The 17,589-nt window shown below is 38.3% G+C and overlaps 1 protein-coding gene across 2 annotated transcripts in view; it reads right to left on the minus strand.

The window, feature by feature from the left end:
* slc7a10a (solute carrier family 7 member 10a) overlaps positions 1–17,589 on the minus strand; it is a 52,088-nt gene that overhangs the window by 27,820 nt on the left and 6,679 nt on the right. For both annotated transcript variants that reach the window (XM_028477309.1, XM_028477303.1), the window contains exons 2-3: positions 9,320–9,524; positions 6,575–6,726 (exon numbers count right to left, since the gene is read on the minus strand). In XM_028477309.1, the coding sequence (XP_028333110.1) occupies positions 6,575–6,726; positions 9,320–9,524 (357 nt within the window). The remainder of the gene's footprint in view (positions 1–6,574; positions 6,727–9,319; positions 9,525–17,589) is intronic.

The following is a 17,589-nucleotide window of genomic DNA, read 5'->3' on the forward strand; positions in this document are numbered from 1 at the left end:
TAAAAGTGGTGGCAACAAATTTCATCATTGATTCATTGCGTCGTGCAATTTATGTCACTGACTGTGACGATTAGCCATTTGATTCACCTGCAAAGCTTTGTCAATAAAGTTTTTTTTTTGTGTGTGCCTGTGTTTGTGCTCGTGTGTTTTGTTGATGTGTGCGCACGAGTGTTTGTGTGTGCACGCACAGATGTTTGTGCACGCATGAGTGTTAGTGTGCACGTGCGTGAGTGTTTGTGTGTGTGCGCTAGGGCTGCAGCTATTGATTCTTTTTGGAATCGATTAATCTAGTACTTTATCGATCGAGTAACTGGATTTTTTTTTTTTTTTTTGCATTTTTAAGCAACCAAAACAAATAACGCATAACAAAAATGACGTGACTGTAAAATGATCAAACATTTGGCTTTTATTTCTCAAAAATTGCTCCAAAACTAAGCCCATTTATTGCATTTTAACCATGTAGTGTTTCTAAGTGCCAGTGCCAACAATTAAATAACAATACAGTTAAATAAACTAACTAATTACTAACAAATAATATATAATTTCCAGGGTGAGCCTATTTGCTATGGTAACCTAGAAACCTGTGTGTGTGTGTGTGTGTGTGTTTGACAAACACTGGAATTATGTTTTTTGCAGCCGGGAAAATGTTTTATCTCGGGGTCAATAATAATAATGTGCTGACATTATTAGAATTGCCCCAGTGATGATCAGAAACAGTGTTTCTTCAGAGCACAGGCACCGAGGCGTACCACAATATTTAATGCTACAATTTCTCAAATTTAATGCCCTTTTTCTCAAATTTAAAGCTTTTAAGGCCTTAAATTTGGCTACACCAAATGTAATACCTTACTTTTTTAAGGATTTAATGACCGTCTACCCTGGTTTGTGTGTGCATGCATGCAGTGCGTGCCGTGCGTGTTTCCGATCACACCGCTTACGGTACGAGGCTCAGCTGCTACACAGGCCGCTGAAGCAATCCGAAGCTAGAGTTGCCACATCTACCGGACTATAACTGTTTGATTTATCTAAATCTAAGATTGCCTGGAGGTCGTGCTATTTAAGAGTGATTACGCTGCACGTTCACTGAGAAATTATTAGAACTGACTGAGTTATCTGCTGTTTTACATCAGTTGCTAACGCTAACCTCTGCAGTCGCAGCCGACAGGCCGACAGGCACGCAGCCAAATACTGTACACATGAATATGTCAATATATCGTTCATTTTCATTTATCGTCTATCCATGATCATTTAATCTTACTTTTTGAGCCGGTTTTTCAAAGCAACATTGGATTGGATCAATCTGATCCGGATAGAAACTTTTCAGGATCACCAAATCTAGATAGTCAGAGCTCATCTTTGTTCAAACCTTTGGAGACCATGACCAACCTCCTGCATTCTGCCAGAACCACAACCAACAACAACAGCATTTGGATTTGGATTTGTTTTGGACTTCAAAAACCAGTGATGCCCTTTAGGGTTGGGACAATGCTTTGACGTCATCGATGATGTTGACGCAAAAAATATGTTGACGCAAAATATGCTGACGCAAAATATGCATGCTGACCCGTCATTCGACCAAAACAAAGATGGTTTCAAAAGTGCAAGGCAGTGATGGTCCGCACATGTCCGTCAAAGGTAGCTGTTCCCAGTAACCCTCGTCCTTTATCCAAAGCGCATCGACGTCGGCGGAAACAGGAGAAAACACCCGCCATGACAACAGTGGCAGCAGCAGCAGTATCTCACACACACACACACACACACACACACACACACACACACACACACACACACACACACACACACACACACACACACACACACACACACACACACACACACACACACACACACACACACACTTCTTAAGGTAAAAGAAACCTTTATTTTTTTGTCGGAAAAGCACTTTCTGTATCAGCATTTGGAATTTCGAGTTAAAGAAAAATGTGAGTGTTTTACTTTAAGTTGTTGTTATTTTCATGTGAATGAAGAATTAAAAGATGCACTTTTGTCAGTCAGCTAGGCCTATGTGTTTTCAACATAAATCTTAAATTCTGTTGGTTCAGGAAGGACACCATGACAGGCTGCCGGCTCCCACTGACTTTTTATTTTTAATGAATGCAACCTCTGACTCTGAATGCATTATTCTGTACTTTTATATTGTTACTTGAACTTTATTTTTGGAATTTCAAGTTGAAGAGCAATAAACCAATATTGCAATGTTAAGAAATTTGTGTTTTTTTTTTTCATTTTAGACACAGTATGTAAATCAACATGTATAAATTGCTTTTTGTCAATTAATGGGGAGATGATCAATAATCGAATCGAGTCGAATCGAACTGGTAAAATGAATCGTTAGATTAATCGATGCATCAAAAAAATAATCGCTAAATTAATCGTTTAATAAACAATTGTTCATCCCTTCATCCCAGCCCTAATGCCATTGCTTTATTATCCTGTTTAATCATTGTATGCATCACTAAAAATTAATCTAAAAACAAAACAACAATATTTTTGATTGTGATGAATAAACATCAATTAATGACAGAATTAAATATTTTATTTATGGTCAATATGGACAGCTGTTTGGGGGATTATTTTAGGCCAAAATCTCACAATCACTGTAGCCTGACGAATGAACAAATCAAATTAAAAATGTATGAATAAATTGGATATCTTGTAGGCTATACTGCATGATCAAAATACAAAGTTATTAGATACACTTTTATAGTTTCATTACATTTTGGGCCTGAAATCCAAACTGAAACCACCCTTCTAATGGGATCAGATTAATGCAGATTAAGTAAAGGTTTGATCTGAATCAAAACCAAGATTGGATTACGTGGCCAAGGAGATCACAGAAGACATGATTATCAGTATCACAGAAAGACAACAGAGAAAAACACAATTAATTGTACTGTGGTGGAAAAAATATGTTTTTATGAATTCATATTTTGATATGAGCGTGTTTCGGTCCTCTGCTGCTCTAAACAGGAGATATGACAAGGAATAAAATATCTGACTGTGTCAAAATGTGAGGTTTGTGTCTTATCCAGTCATTTAAATTACTTTAAAGGGGGGTATCATGTTTTTTTCAGGCACATAGTGCCATTCTATAGCTAACTGAAATAACTATACTACCCAAATTTTATTGGAAAATGCAGAAAATATTAAAAAAAAAATTTCCCTCTGTAGCACACAGTTCATGACGCTTCGATTTCGCCTCTGTCTCTTTAAGAAACTCCAAGCTTGTCTGACACGCCCATGAACACTCTCCCTTCAGTACTCATACAAATTTGATTTGGAATTGGATTTTGTTTATTTCTGTTTATCAGTGCGCTGTATTTGGCAACTTTCTACATTTTGACATCACTACAATCAGTGTTGGGAAAGTGACTTTAAAAAAGTAATTAGTTATAGTTACTACTTGTTCCAAAAAGTAACTGAGTTAGTATCTGAATTACTCTATAATAAAAGTAACTCATTACCAAGTAAAGTAACTATTTGCGTTACTGTTGAAAAAAAGTTGCTATATGCCAAAGAATTCAGATTTTACAGATGCATGTGTCGTGAGGTGCTTCATTATTTTTGAGTTGCTTACAACGGATGGAGACAAAGTCTTCACACCTGGATATAATGAACACTTCACATACACATTCTTAACTTTGACCATAATTAATATAAAGTAGTGTTTGTATCGTCACCTTAAAAATGACAACTTTTCATCAGACTGCTCCACGCTCACCATCTCTGCTGATTCATCAAATCTGTAATGTGTGTGTGTGGCGCGTGTGCTGGCACATGTGTATAAACACTGGCTCTGATTGGCTACCATGAAACATGACGCCGCCTTAGCCAATCATAATCACTCACCTTGTTTTTAACCCACCTCCTCACTACAGCTGTGTATGAAGCCAGAGGTGCTTTCAGATCACAGTTTATTCAATCAATACCAGTAACGCACCGCATTACTGGTATTACTACAAAGTAAATACTACAAAGTAATTAGTTAGATTACCCCGTTACTGAAAAAAAAACGCTGTTACCTAACGCCGTTATTTTAAACGTCGTTCAAACACTGGCTACATTAGAATCATTATCAAAGTGAGGAATGCTAACGTACGGACGGAGATCTCTGTCACCGACACACACGCACACACACACACTACAGAAGTAGTCCAGAGTAGGGATTGCATTGATTTTTAGTGTCTGTGTACTTATTAATCCACTTTCAAATAAGCTCTTGTTTTAAAGCAGTCATCTGAAAAGTGCCTGGAACAAACATAGCAGATCTTTTTGGGACAGACGAGAGATAAACCAAAGATAAACTCCAACCATTGTTGACGAATTGTTTCATCCAAAAGAGGGCTGTTTTCTTCACATCCAAAAATACATTTTCTCGTTTAAGGAATTTAAAAAAAAGGGCAGGAAGCTACTACGATGAGCAGAATAGACAAATCGACACGCAGATATCTCTTAGCTGTTTGCTGTGACTGCAGCTATTTTCACAGAGCTGGAAGCGGGGGAGTGGTGGAAGTTTTATTTACATTTTTATTTTTTATTTTAATGTGTACATTATTGAGTACAGACAACATAAGCCATGGGTTTCTTACAAAAGTATTTCAAATAAGTAAATTAAAAGCTAAATCTGCAGAGGCAGGTGATGTGAGCTGAACTAAGGAAGAGAAGTTACGAGGGGGAGGGGCCTCGTCCCCAAGGCGGAGCCTCGTCCCCTCGAGCAGAACAGCAGAAAAATGGCTGCTGGCAGGAGATTTAAAGATTACTAAAAAATATGTAAGTCAATCTGAGAAACACTGGAGGTATGTTTTTCAGGAGGGAATGACACACTAACATGATATAAAGCTTGAAAAAGTGATTTATACATGATACCCCTCCTTTAAAGAAAGTACTTTTATCCTGTTCATCTTCAGACTTTGATCAAGATTCAGAGGACTATCTGTGGACACCAGTGATGGTAGTTACAGCGTTACAGACAGCCCACTGCTGGTGAACAGAAGGGTGACTCTAGGACTCAGAGTCAGATGATTACTGAAAGTACGATCTGAACATTGTGAGCCAAAGTGTTGAGCAAGTGAGCACTGCAGCATGGTACAAGTACATCAACAACTCATTACAAAGCAGACCCGACCATACCAGAGCGCTAACCACCGTAGACAGAGTGATTGTTCTAAACATAGATTCAAATGTGAAGCACATGAGAAGAAGCTCAAAACTAGTTCACTGTGTGCTATTGTTGCGGGACAAGAACTCATTTACTGAATACTTTGACATTTAACATGTTTGGTTTTTATAAGTGTGAAGTGTAATCGATGTTACTTTGTGTAAAACAGATTTTTGGGGCCAACATCAACTCTCAACTCTTCATCTTCTCAGAATTTTATTTTGTGTGTGTGTTTAATCCGTGTACCCTTTGTTCTTTGGTTATTCCATTTGAAAACCAAATCAAGATAATAAGTAAACAGTGTGGTTATTTTGTTTTACTGACTTAAAACCAAAACAGAAATACAGAAAAACCCAAAAACCAGAAAAGCAGCGTTTTTCTGTTTTAAAATTAAATATTCTGTTTGTGTGATATTTGGATATTTAAGGGAAACTATGGACGAGAGCTTCATGTTTTAAGCTCACCACACAGAGTGGACCCACAGACGGGGGCAGACTTTTTCTCTGCTGCGTTTGATAAAATGATCTTGTATCATGTTGTTCACCTCACACCTATGGTAAAGAGGAGTTATTCGTGTCTGACGTTTTTTGTTAAAGAGTTATTGATGCTGGAAGTCTGAATCTGTGAATATCTGCCAACTTTACCGAACAGTGTTATGGTCCAAATAGCATCCAAATAAACTGGTGACTGACTGTGAGACTGGTGTGAGGAACAATAGATGTTAGAACTTCTACCATTTGACACTTTTGCAAAAAGATTTACAGCTTTTTTGAGGGCAGTAAAATATTTATTTTGAACATTATAATATCGCTACTCAGACGTAAGTTGATCACAAGAAACGAGGATCACCGGTAGATTCATTACACCCCCTCTGGTTCCTTTAATCATGTGATGTTTTACATAACTTACATTTTTTTTGTTTTGATTTATTTATGTATTTTTAACGTTTCAATTCACCAATTCATCAGTCATGTGACTTCTGCGTTGCTCCTGTTTTTGTCAGGGAGTTAAAGTCCATCTGTGGGTCCCCTCTATGTGGTGATATTAAAACATGAAGTTCTCGTCCATAGTTTTCCCGCAAATATCCAAATATCTCACAAACAGAAGATTTATTTTCTGTTTTGGTTTTAAGTCAGTAAAACAAATTATTTGCTATTTTTGATTTCGTTTTAAAATGGAATAACCAAAGCATGAAGAGTACACAGATTGTGTTTGTTTAGTTTGTGTAGGCTTAAATCAAGAGTGATATTGTCATGTCTGGCATTGGATAAGCAGATCTAAAAACAAGCATAATTCAAAGACAATGTTGAATCGATTGTTGATATTTGTGCAGGAGGAAAAAGACAAGTTATTTGAACGTACTCTGGGCTACAGTGGACAGTGTTTGGGACTCACAGATACAGATGGTGGCGAGGAGTCTGGTGGCGATAAAAGGAGGCAGGCAGTTGGGGAAGGCTGGCTGTAAGACGTAATTGGAGAAGGTGAGGGCGATGACGGCCAGAGTGGTTGGATACATGATGAGGACGGCACTCCATAACAACAGGAAGCTACAGAGTAAAAAACCACAAACAAAATGACTGTGTGAAGAGTAAAACAAATGCTTTCCACCTGCATGAAGGAACTGCAGATAATACAGATAAGATAAGAACCAATAACAAGATAAAATAAGAACCAATAACAGTTCTTTACACTAGAATGGTTGGAGAAGTCATGTTGATTTTTCTATTCTAAAGTAGAAAAACCCATTTTCTAAACCTCACCAGAAAAACATGGTGTAACTCCCAGTGAATTTTGGCATGTACTATTTAACACCACATTACAAATATTTACTTAGGAGCATTTATATATTCAGAGGACATATTTAAAGAAGACTATTCATACAGGTGAGTTAAACAACTGTAAAATGTAACTGAACAAACTGAGCTTTCTTTGAGAGTCATTTACACAATTTTAGCCAAAATGCTAACAATCTAATATTAATGACTATGATAACAAAGGAATTTAGCTTCTTTAAAATATCTGTAAAATATCTGAAAATACTTTTTTTTAAAAAATTTGCTAATGATGTTGTACCAAGACTTGCTTGAGACCAGATTACACTGAGACCAAGACTTTTTGGAGTTGAGACTAAGTCAAGACCAAGACCTTGACTAGCTGAGACCAGAGCCGTATAGAGAAAGTCCAAAAAGCTTGACCGTCACGTGATTCATGTAGACGAAGTGATTGGCGGGCAATTCGAATCCATTGATTCCGAGTGACATAACTGCGATTTTCGGTAATTTGTCATCAATAATTGCTTTTTTGACGTAGTTAAGGCCAACATTCATTTGGTTAAAAACCGTGTTATTGTATTGTAGGACATATTGCTTTGATTTTTCTTTAATGTTCTTAAACTTGTATGGTATTAAGAGCAATCACATCTCAATGTTTATTGACATACTAATAGCCATACAACTTTTATGCATACAACCAACTTCTATTTCTGCCTTTTACTTTTTGTTTTGTAAAAGGCAGAAATATATCTTTAGAGCTTACATGTGCAGAAATCTGGAAAAAGGGGTCACAGGATACTTTGAAAACATATTTATTATAAATATGCATATATGAAAAAAGAAATTAGATTTTTACTATGCACTTATGTACCAAGATGAATTCATTAAATAAAGGTCCAATCTCCAATCGCTGCAATGGATAGATACACTGATAATAATAATAATATTAATGTTAATAATAATAATAATAATCACTGGCTGCAATAGTAAACCGGTCTCTTCCGGGGAACTATTGAGGTTCCATGAGCCACCATTGCCGTAAAAAAAAAAAACCATTGGCATGAACAAAGTTGTCTAAACTCTCTCTCTATACAACTCTGGCCATAAAAAACAATGTAAAAAACCATGAAATGGTTGAATTCTCTCTTTATTTGAGTTCTCTTTTAAATACATTTGATAGACAAAAACAAGGTGTCTGCAACTTTTTCAAAGCAAAAAATGAAAAATCTCAAACCCTGACACATTTTTTCAACTAATTTTTTATAGGAAAAAACAAAAATCCTTGTATGTATTTAAAAACCACTGATAAATTCAGAATTATTTTAAGTAATCCAAGTGTCCTTGGGCAAGGCACTTTACCCACATTGCCTCGTATGAATTGTGCATGAATGTTGGTGGTGGTCAGAGGGGCGGAAAATGGCAGCGACGCTTCTGTCAGTCTGCCCCAGGGCAGCTGTGGCTACATTGTAGCTTACCACCGCCAGTATGACTGATGTGAGTGACTGGTTTGAATGAATAATGGTTTCTGTAATGTGCTTTGAGTCTTCTCGAAAAAAGCGCTATATAAATCCAAGCCATTATTAATATTATTATTACTAGAAATGAGATGGACTGATGTGGTGCTTGACACATAAGACAGAGATTTCCAACGAGGCAGAACAATCTGTGAGCTAACACTGAATAACATTAGTTAATCAGGAACAGTTCCAGGTGCTTCTCCTTATTATCACATTAACAAAGTTGTAGAATAGCAGATCAGAGATCAGTGTTGGTCGTGACTGGTCTTGATGGAAAATCCAGAGTCCAGCCAGGACGAGACTGAGACAAGGCCAAGTAAAAATACCCTCAAGTCAAGCCCAAGATAGCCAAAATGAGTTCTCAAGACCGTCTTGAGTGCTACAACACTAGATGAAACGTAGTCGTAATGAACAAAGATATCTGATAGTATCACAAAAACAGCCACACATCTGTGATAGTACAATTTCTGTTACAGGTTTCTTTAGTTTGTTAATTCCATCTGAAAAAAGTATTTTAATAATCAGATTCACTTTTGTTTGTTCATTCATTAGTTTTTTCTGTTAGTTTTTTTGTGTTTTTTTACATTGATCTAAGATTAATCAAGATTAGTAAGGCTCATTTTTTTAAAAACATGGCTATAAGTGCACAGCCAAAGCCCTTTTGCCTTTATCACAAAGAATTGCTCTTGAATCAGCTGACTTGTCATGACCAACTCATGAGTCCCTTAAAGCTGAATTCTTGTAGACTGTGGGTTTGTTCATGGCTGCAGTATAATCCATAACAAAGAAGTACAACTCACACCAAACCTAGCCCAGTTTCAAGCCCAGCTTGAAAATAACATGGTACTTACCCAACCAGCCCTCCAAAGATTTCCGTCACATATGAATAGTCTCCTCCAGATTTTGGGATTGTGACCCCCAGTTCAGCATAGCACATAGATCCAAGGGTGCAGATACCCCCTCCACACACCCAGACAATAAGCGACAGCCCCACAGAGCCGGCATGCTCCAGCACTCCTTTAGGAGAGATGAATATTCCAGAGCCAATGATGTTACCTGAGGACATAAAAAAGTTGAAAAAACTTACAATGAGTTAATTTGACTGAATCTATGTACAATACACGTTAAAGTGAATAAAGTTGAAAAAAAAATAAAGCACGATTGAACAGATGAAATAAAACCACATTTCCAAAGACAAGTTTGCAGTCGTAACTATCGATGGAGCATCTACCATCACTACGTTGTCCATCTTGTAAACGCTGTAGAATGTAAGCTACTACGGCAAGCAAACGGTCAAATGTCATCGCGCCCCTTCGTGTTCTTGAAACTTTTTTACTTGATTTTATTTCGTGTTGCTTGAGCTTGCTTGAATGTAAACTAGTCACCAGAGCCGTTGAAGTCACGTTTGGTGTAAATAATGACATTATGGTGAAGTCTACCTTCTTGTAAATGAAGCACATCACATTCACAGCCATTAGCCTAAATCATGCTGCTGCGTCACGTTGATGCCGTAGCTACTCCTAGCCTTTTGCGTAGAAGCAGAACCCTACACAGTAACCTGACACGCACCTCCCAAAAAAACAATGCAGACCAAAAGGGTTCGGCCATTGCTTTTTCCAATTGACAGCGCCACCTTTTAACTTTTTGTAGAGCGGCGTGAGTTTCGTTTTTACAATGGATCAAGTAGTGAGTCTCAGTAGTACTGAGATGGTCAAAAGGCGCCGGTGTTTTCACATTTCCTTTCATGGTTGCACCACACTTGAAGCACCACCAAAAAGAGTCAAATCAAGGACAAAAGGTGTGTGTTGTCAGAAGTATTGATACTCAAAAAAGTATCAATACTAAAACAACATATCCAGATACGATACTCATTTGCAAAAGTTTCGACACTACACCCCCCACCCCCGCCATTCACACAAACAGCAGCAGCCAGGTACACTGTGTGCTTACACCTCCCCTACCTAATATTTAGATGTCAGCACAACCTCAAAATATTGTTCCAGATATCATTTATTTTACTTTATTCTTCATCTTTTTTGCACTACCTTTGATTACCTGAATGTTGAAAATTTCAGTATTGTGACAACCCTAGTTAGTGTGTGTGTTTCATTAACAGCAAACAATGACCGACATGCTGCGAAGGCTGCCAGAGGACTGCAGACATGAGGTAATCTTAAAGAGTAACTAAATCCCAAAACCACTTGTTTCTGCTGAATACATATGTTTTTGGGTATTAAGTAGTGCTGTTGATTGATCCTGGTCCAACAGTTTAGTCCAAGTATTTTAATTTGCCATATTTTGTTGTACAATGTCAGAGTCACTGCCCTCTATGTGTTGAACGCCAGCTATTACAATACAATTATGCTATTGGCTGAGAATGAGATTCTGTGATGTCATAGGACCAACATTCAGCAGCAGCTCCATGCCGACTATGTTTAGCCACAGTAATATTTGTGACTCTGTGATTCTATAAAGAGCTGACTCTGGTCTAATCAGAGGGTTAATCAAGCTATGTGGGAATGTACAGACACATTGTGTGCGTATCCCCGTCTGTTTCTGCGTGTGCGCTGAAGTATATATACTTCTTGTCCCTGTGTGTGCATCTCAATGGTTTGTGTGTGAGTTCACGCTATCGAGTCTGTAGGGTTGTGTGTGCATTGGTGAGCATCACGTTGGGATTGTGTGTGTGTGTGTGTGTGTAGGCGTTGCGCACAGCTCGGCTGTGCACTCACTGCTCACTGCTGTGACTGGGCGTGTCTTAACTGCTCTAGGAGCCACGCCCATAATAAAGGCATGTTCCGTCCTAGTGGCACGTCAGCAAAAACCTTGGGGTGTACTTACACTTCAAAGTCTACAGCTCGATCCACAACAGTGTCAGAGTTTGATACTTGTTTGTATGATGACAATGTTTATATTGATACACACACGTAGGCCTGGGCCAATAATAACTTGGTAAGTTTGCCGGCCTCGATATATTGCCATATTCATATGTATTTGGCGGTGTGCCTGACGGCTGCAGAGGCTAGTGTTAGCAACGGATATTAAACAGCAGATAACTCAGTCAGTTCTGATCATGTCTCAGTGAACCTGCAGCATAATTACTCTAAAATAGTATTCCACCGCCAGACAATCTTAGATTTAGGTAAATCAAACAGTTATAGCCGAGCAGGGCTAGCAACCAAAGTCAGCCTAAGCTAAGTATTTTGTTCTCCTCGTCTTTGCCTCCAAGTGGGTTCACCCTCAGCACCTGAACATGTTTGTTCCACAGTGGAATGAACGGAGGAAACTAGAAACTATTTGGTTCATTTTGTATGGTTTAAGACTGAATGAAAACGGAACTGAATGAAACAGGGGGAGGCGGGGCCACTAGCATTTTTGTTTCCAAAGGTTCTAACTGGATTGGAAGTGTTACCTGTTAAGGAATGTACAACTATATACCTCTAAGATTTGATAAACCATTTTATTTATTGCTTTGAAACAGGGTCTATTTTATTGTTTTCGTTTGTGATATTTATTAAAGTGCTATTTTTTGCTAACAGAGACTGAGTCCATTTTATTTTATTTTCTATGTTTGTTTTATTTTTATCTTGACATTTCAATTACAAAGGTAAAAAATACTAATGAAAAATAAAAGTTGGTTGCATTTGAACGGGTGTACTTGCATTACAACATCATTGGCCCTTATGCTCAACAGCGCTGGCGGGAACCCTGGTATATCATGGATCTACCTCACAGAAGGTAGACCTATAGTTCTTATAAGTACACTTTGAAGGAATAAATGTCACTTTGGCAGTGATGTGTTCTGGCATCATGAGACTTTTAGATGAAATACAGGAACAGTTGAAAAAAATGTGATTCATGTGGTTAAGCAGCTTTAAAAACCTTGTTTTCCAACTTGAGTTGGTTTTATTGGTTTGAACCTGAAGAAAACCTGGTTTAGTTTTTACTAGTTAGGAATAAATCAATATTTACAATATGATAAATAATCTGGCGTAACTGCCACAACTATGCAGTAGTAGTTTACAGATCAACTGAAGAACTTGAAGAAATATGAAATCACGCAAATGAAGAGCCACCCAACACGACTACAGAACTGTTTATCAGGGGTTTGATTCTCTGTGGTCTTCGGGGCGTCTTTAGCTTGAGAGGAAAACAAATCTAAAAATGACCTTAAATAACCCTGTGCCGTGCACGCTGGAATTCAATCGGTAGTACTACCAAACAAATGTGTTAAAATAAAACAGAGCAGTCTATTTGAAAGTGTGTGTATAGTTTTTAAAAAGTCCACTTTAGGTTGAAAGAATTAGAAAACAAGTCTTTTCTCTATGTAAATACAAGAGTGTAGGAATGAAAGTGGGATCTTTAAGGTCGAATAGGGGATCACAGCCAATGCTCTAGGCATTTACTGTAACATGTAAAAACAAGCAGTGGCTGTTCAGTATTGCAGGTGTTCACCTGACACAGCCAGCCCTAAAGAACTACTGCAGTGAGTTAGTGAAAAGGACCAGAATAATCCCATCAACTGTATATACACATACTGTACATCAGAGATGGGCTACTTCTATCAGAGTGGGGCCCACAAAAATGTGATTGTCTGACCTGAGGGCCACATTATCAGCATTCATGTTAGCATTTAGAACAATGACCAATCTGAGCATTAATACAGGGGAGGACAAAGGGGATTCTCTTTTGTGGGTTTTCTTTGTGTTTTTTGAGTTCTTAGACCTTTTGTGTGTTTTTGTCTATTTTCTTGTCAATATGGTGAACTTTTGTTGCCTTTTTGTGTGTTTTTGTTGTCTTTCTATTTATTTTTCTTTTTTCTCTTTTTTATTCCTGTGTATTTTTCTGTCATTTTGCACATTTTCATTAGCATTTTGTGTGTCTTGGAAGTCCTTTTGTTTATGTTGTTGTTTTTGGAGCCACGTTGTGTGTTTAAGTGGTTGTTTAGTGTGTATTTGTTATCATTTTGTGTACTTTTATTGGCATTTTGTGGATTTTGCTGTTGTTTTCTGTATTTCTGGAGTTTTGTGTGTTAAGTTGGGCTTCATATAACTTCCAACTTCCCGAATTACAAATTGGTTTTGGGAGCTGCACAAAATTAGACTGAGGGCTGCATGTGGCACCAGTTGCCTATGTCTGCTGTACATACATGTACTGTACAGTATGTACAGTCAACAGTAGGTATTTCATCAAACTTATTTTAAATGGGTCATTTTATTCAGCAATATTTCCATTGTTTGTATAACTGTTGTTTTTGCTTCAGGATAAAAACGTTGCAGAGCGTCTACTTCACAGAAACATTCACATTGTCCTGGTGACCTTGCTGGCTGATGCACAACAATTTAGGCCATCATGTCTTGGGTTCATTCCCATTTGCCGTTTATATTCACACCACACCTGCTCAAGCAAAGCAAAAAGAGTAACTTTTGAACAATGTAATCAAACAACAGCTGTCTAAGCAGAACCTGTTTTTCTACAGGTGCAGGGAATCTTTGTAGTAAACACGACTCTTTCAAACATGATTCTGATGGATGTTAAACCCAGTGAGGCACACTGAATGCTCACTAATGAGAGAAGAGGTCCAAGGGAAAGCCTTTCTAACTGTCTGATAGGATTGTTAAAGCCATAGTGAGATGCAGGGTTGTTACATAACACTTGTTGTGGTGTTTATTATGTCATAACGTTTTGCATCTCCACTGAAAGTGTAAATTAGAATCGCACTGACCACACAAAAAACTTTATTTAATCTCTGATAACTGATGGATACTGAACACACATTATAACAAGTGCACTGCTAGTGTTTTCCTCTGGGAAGAATGCATCCTGCTGGTATTGACATAGCTGAGGAGTGGAATGACCCTGAGGATATGGTGGCTGCTGGAATGTGACACGATCAGAACAGTTACTTTAATAAATAGTGAGTAACGAGTGGTTGGTGCACGTTGGCAGCACGAGGCTGATGATGTGAGTGGGTGAACGTGGGAGGTGATGATGTTATGACTCACTGCATTCTGTGCTCCTGCGTGAGTTTGCATTTTCGTGCTTCTCTCGTCTCCTTTTTCGGCATGTACAAAAAATGTAAAAAAAAAAAAAAAAAAAAAAAAAAAAAGTGAATGTAACCATGTCGGAAATAAACTGAATAAAAAAATAAAAAATAAATAAAATAAATTTATTGCTTGTATAGTCCCCTCCAAAAGCTTCTCCCGATTAGTTTGGATGCATTTTTCTGTAAATTGCCAGACAAAATGATTTGTTGTAATCTGGAGAAGCTTCATCATGTAACAAGACATTGACCCCAAACACACACTGCCAACACAACAAAGGACTTCATCAGGGGGAAAAGTGGAAGGTCTTAGACTGGCCCAGTCAATCACCAGACCTGAACCCAATAGTAGCATTTTGCCTCCTGAAGAGGAGACTGAAGGTAGAAACCCCCAGAAACAAACAAGAAGTGAAAGAAGCTGCAGTAAAGGTCTGGAAAAGCATTTCACATGAAGAATGCAACAGTGTGGTGAAGTCAATGGGTCGCAGGCTTGATGCAGTTACTGCAAGTAAGAGTTACTGTATGCCACCAAAGATTAAATGTTATTCACTTTAAGTTGATTTAATAATGTCTGTTCCAATACTTGAAAAGTGGGTGGGTTCAAACCAAAGGTGCTCTGTCCTGAGATGTTTAACATCTAGATGTAAATACCATGAAATAAAAGCTGGAATTCTTTTGTCTCATATTCATGTTGTGATCTGAAACCCAAATGTCTTCAGTATACAACAAAAACAAAGGAATTGACCTTGGCGTTCCAATACTTTTGGAGGGGACTGTATATATAGATATACAGTATATATGTCCTCAACTAATAAATATTCACAGACACTGTAGAGACAAGAAGTAACATTTTAATCAAAAAACTGATTCCAAGACGCACTTTTCAAATTTAAATGAGGTGTTATGTGGGACCTGCAGTAATATTGGAATAAAGGACTGAGTGACCAGTCCTTTACTGAAACTATTCTTTGTAACAAAAGTTTCTAACCTGGACAGAGGTCCCCCCTCCCCCTCCCTCCCCCTCACCATGTAGTGAAGTTAAATGCACACACTGATCCAATGTAACCAAAGGAGCAGTTAAACCAGACTCAGCATTCAAAGTAATAATAAGACTGACAAAACCAATCTAACCAGACATACGAGTCTCCCAGCGAACAAGTATATTCAACACGTACAAGCATTTATAACATGTTACAAAACAATTCACTTGCAGTGTAGGATTCTTCCCATTCACACAAATACACAAAGGTAGGTTCTCCTTTAACAGGGCAAAACACATTCACCTACCGCTATAACTAAGCTGACAACATCAATACTGAGAAAATTGAAGTTATGTTATATAACTACAATAGGAAATGAATATTCAATCAACCAATAGCCAAAGGTACCCTTCAGCATGTTTGAATAGTGAACACAAAACTTACATTGGTCAGGAGTGCAATCAAAAGTCCCATTTAGTTACCCTGTGAGTCCTCTCTGCGTTGAAGTGTGTGGACAAACTTCTCGGAGTCTGATGCACACTTTTGTCCATCAACCGTCGTCAGCCTAAGCTTGGCTGGGTAAATAATTCTGTAGCGGATATTCAGCGCTCTCAACTGTCGTTTTACACCTTCAAAGCACCTTCTCCGCCGGTGAAGCTCCGTAGAAACATCACCTCCTGTCCACCGCATATTATCATGCCTTTGGCCCTGGCTGCTCGCATTACCCGGACTTTATCTTGGAAATTTAAGAACTTCACGATGAGAACCCTCAGTGTAGGGGGCCTATTGTGCTGTGCCCGGCCAGGCAGCCTGTGTGCTCTTTCAATGATGGGTGAAGATGGGAAAGTAGCGGAACCCAAAGCCTCCGGCAGCCATTTCTCAAGGAAAGCGATAGCGTCATTGCTTTCCACTCTTTCGGGCACGTTAGCCAGTCATAAATTGGACCATCGGGATTGGTTTTCCAGGTCGTCAAACTAATCTGTGAGGGGAGCCACTTGTTTAGTGCATCAGTTTTCAAGATTCAAGATTCAAAGATTCAAAGTGTTTATTGTCATATGTGCAGTTAGAAACACGTTTCCCTGTACAATGAAATTCTTACTTTGCCGACTGCCAGTGAATGCCTACGTAATAAAAGAATAAAATCAAAAGGTATAAGAACTATAATAACTAACAGTGGCATGCTATAAAATATAAAATACAAATATATTAACTATACAGAAAGTAGAGTTGCTATATAGAGTTGCTCTTCTCTGAATTAACTGTGTCTTCGACACTACTGATGTGCTCTTCCGCTTCATCCATACGACCCGAGAAGTCTCGTATATCCTTCTTAACGCATTGGATTACATTCAGGACCCCATCAATCTTGGTGGAAAAGTCATTTCTGATCACGTCGAGCTTCTGAATAACATCAATGTTATGCGGTTTTCCAGTATTTGCGTCTTCCGACTGAGGCCTGGGGCTAGCCTCACCCGTTGAGCTAGCTAGGCAGTTAGCATCCACCTCATAGTGAAAGGGCTGCATTTAGACTTTGTTTTGGATTTTTTAGGCGACCTAATACTGCAGGAGTACACTGCAACGTTACCGCAGAGGTTTGGTATTCTTGTCCGTGGTGTAAAGGATAATGTACAGGAGTTTAATCAGTTATCGCCAGGAGCTCCAAAAAATACGTGTGTCTAGGTCAGCGCCATAACCACACCCCCTCTCCATCCACCCTTTTCATTATATCCATGTCTTTTAAGGCTCTTATTAAAGAGTCTGGGCAACCACCATCTTGGATTATGTCATCACCAGCGCGTCACTGCTGCAAGTTGCACAAGCGCAAAATGACCCGAATTAACTTAATCTTTCTCAACAAGAACTGTTGATTGATTTGTCACACAACTGTTCCTGTATAACACTACTGTTTGTCGTGTTATCTCAGTAAGTGTCAGTTTTACAATTACAGTTGGGGACCTTTGTAATTGAATACCCTCGTTACAGTGAGTACAGCAACCAAATCAAACTGTACCAACTAGGAGGATTAATAAAAAAAAATTGCCTGTTTAAGGCTTTTTCAAGTGAAAAAAATATCCTGTGAAATCTGTGACCTGTTTAC

The sequence above is a fragment of the Gouania willdenowi genome, chromosome 3 (assembly GCF_900634775.1).
Source record: "Gouania willdenowi chromosome 3, fGouWil2.1, whole genome shotgun sequence".
NCBI lineage: Eukaryota > Metazoa > Chordata > Actinopteri > Blenniiformes > Gobiesocidae > Gouania > Gouania willdenowi.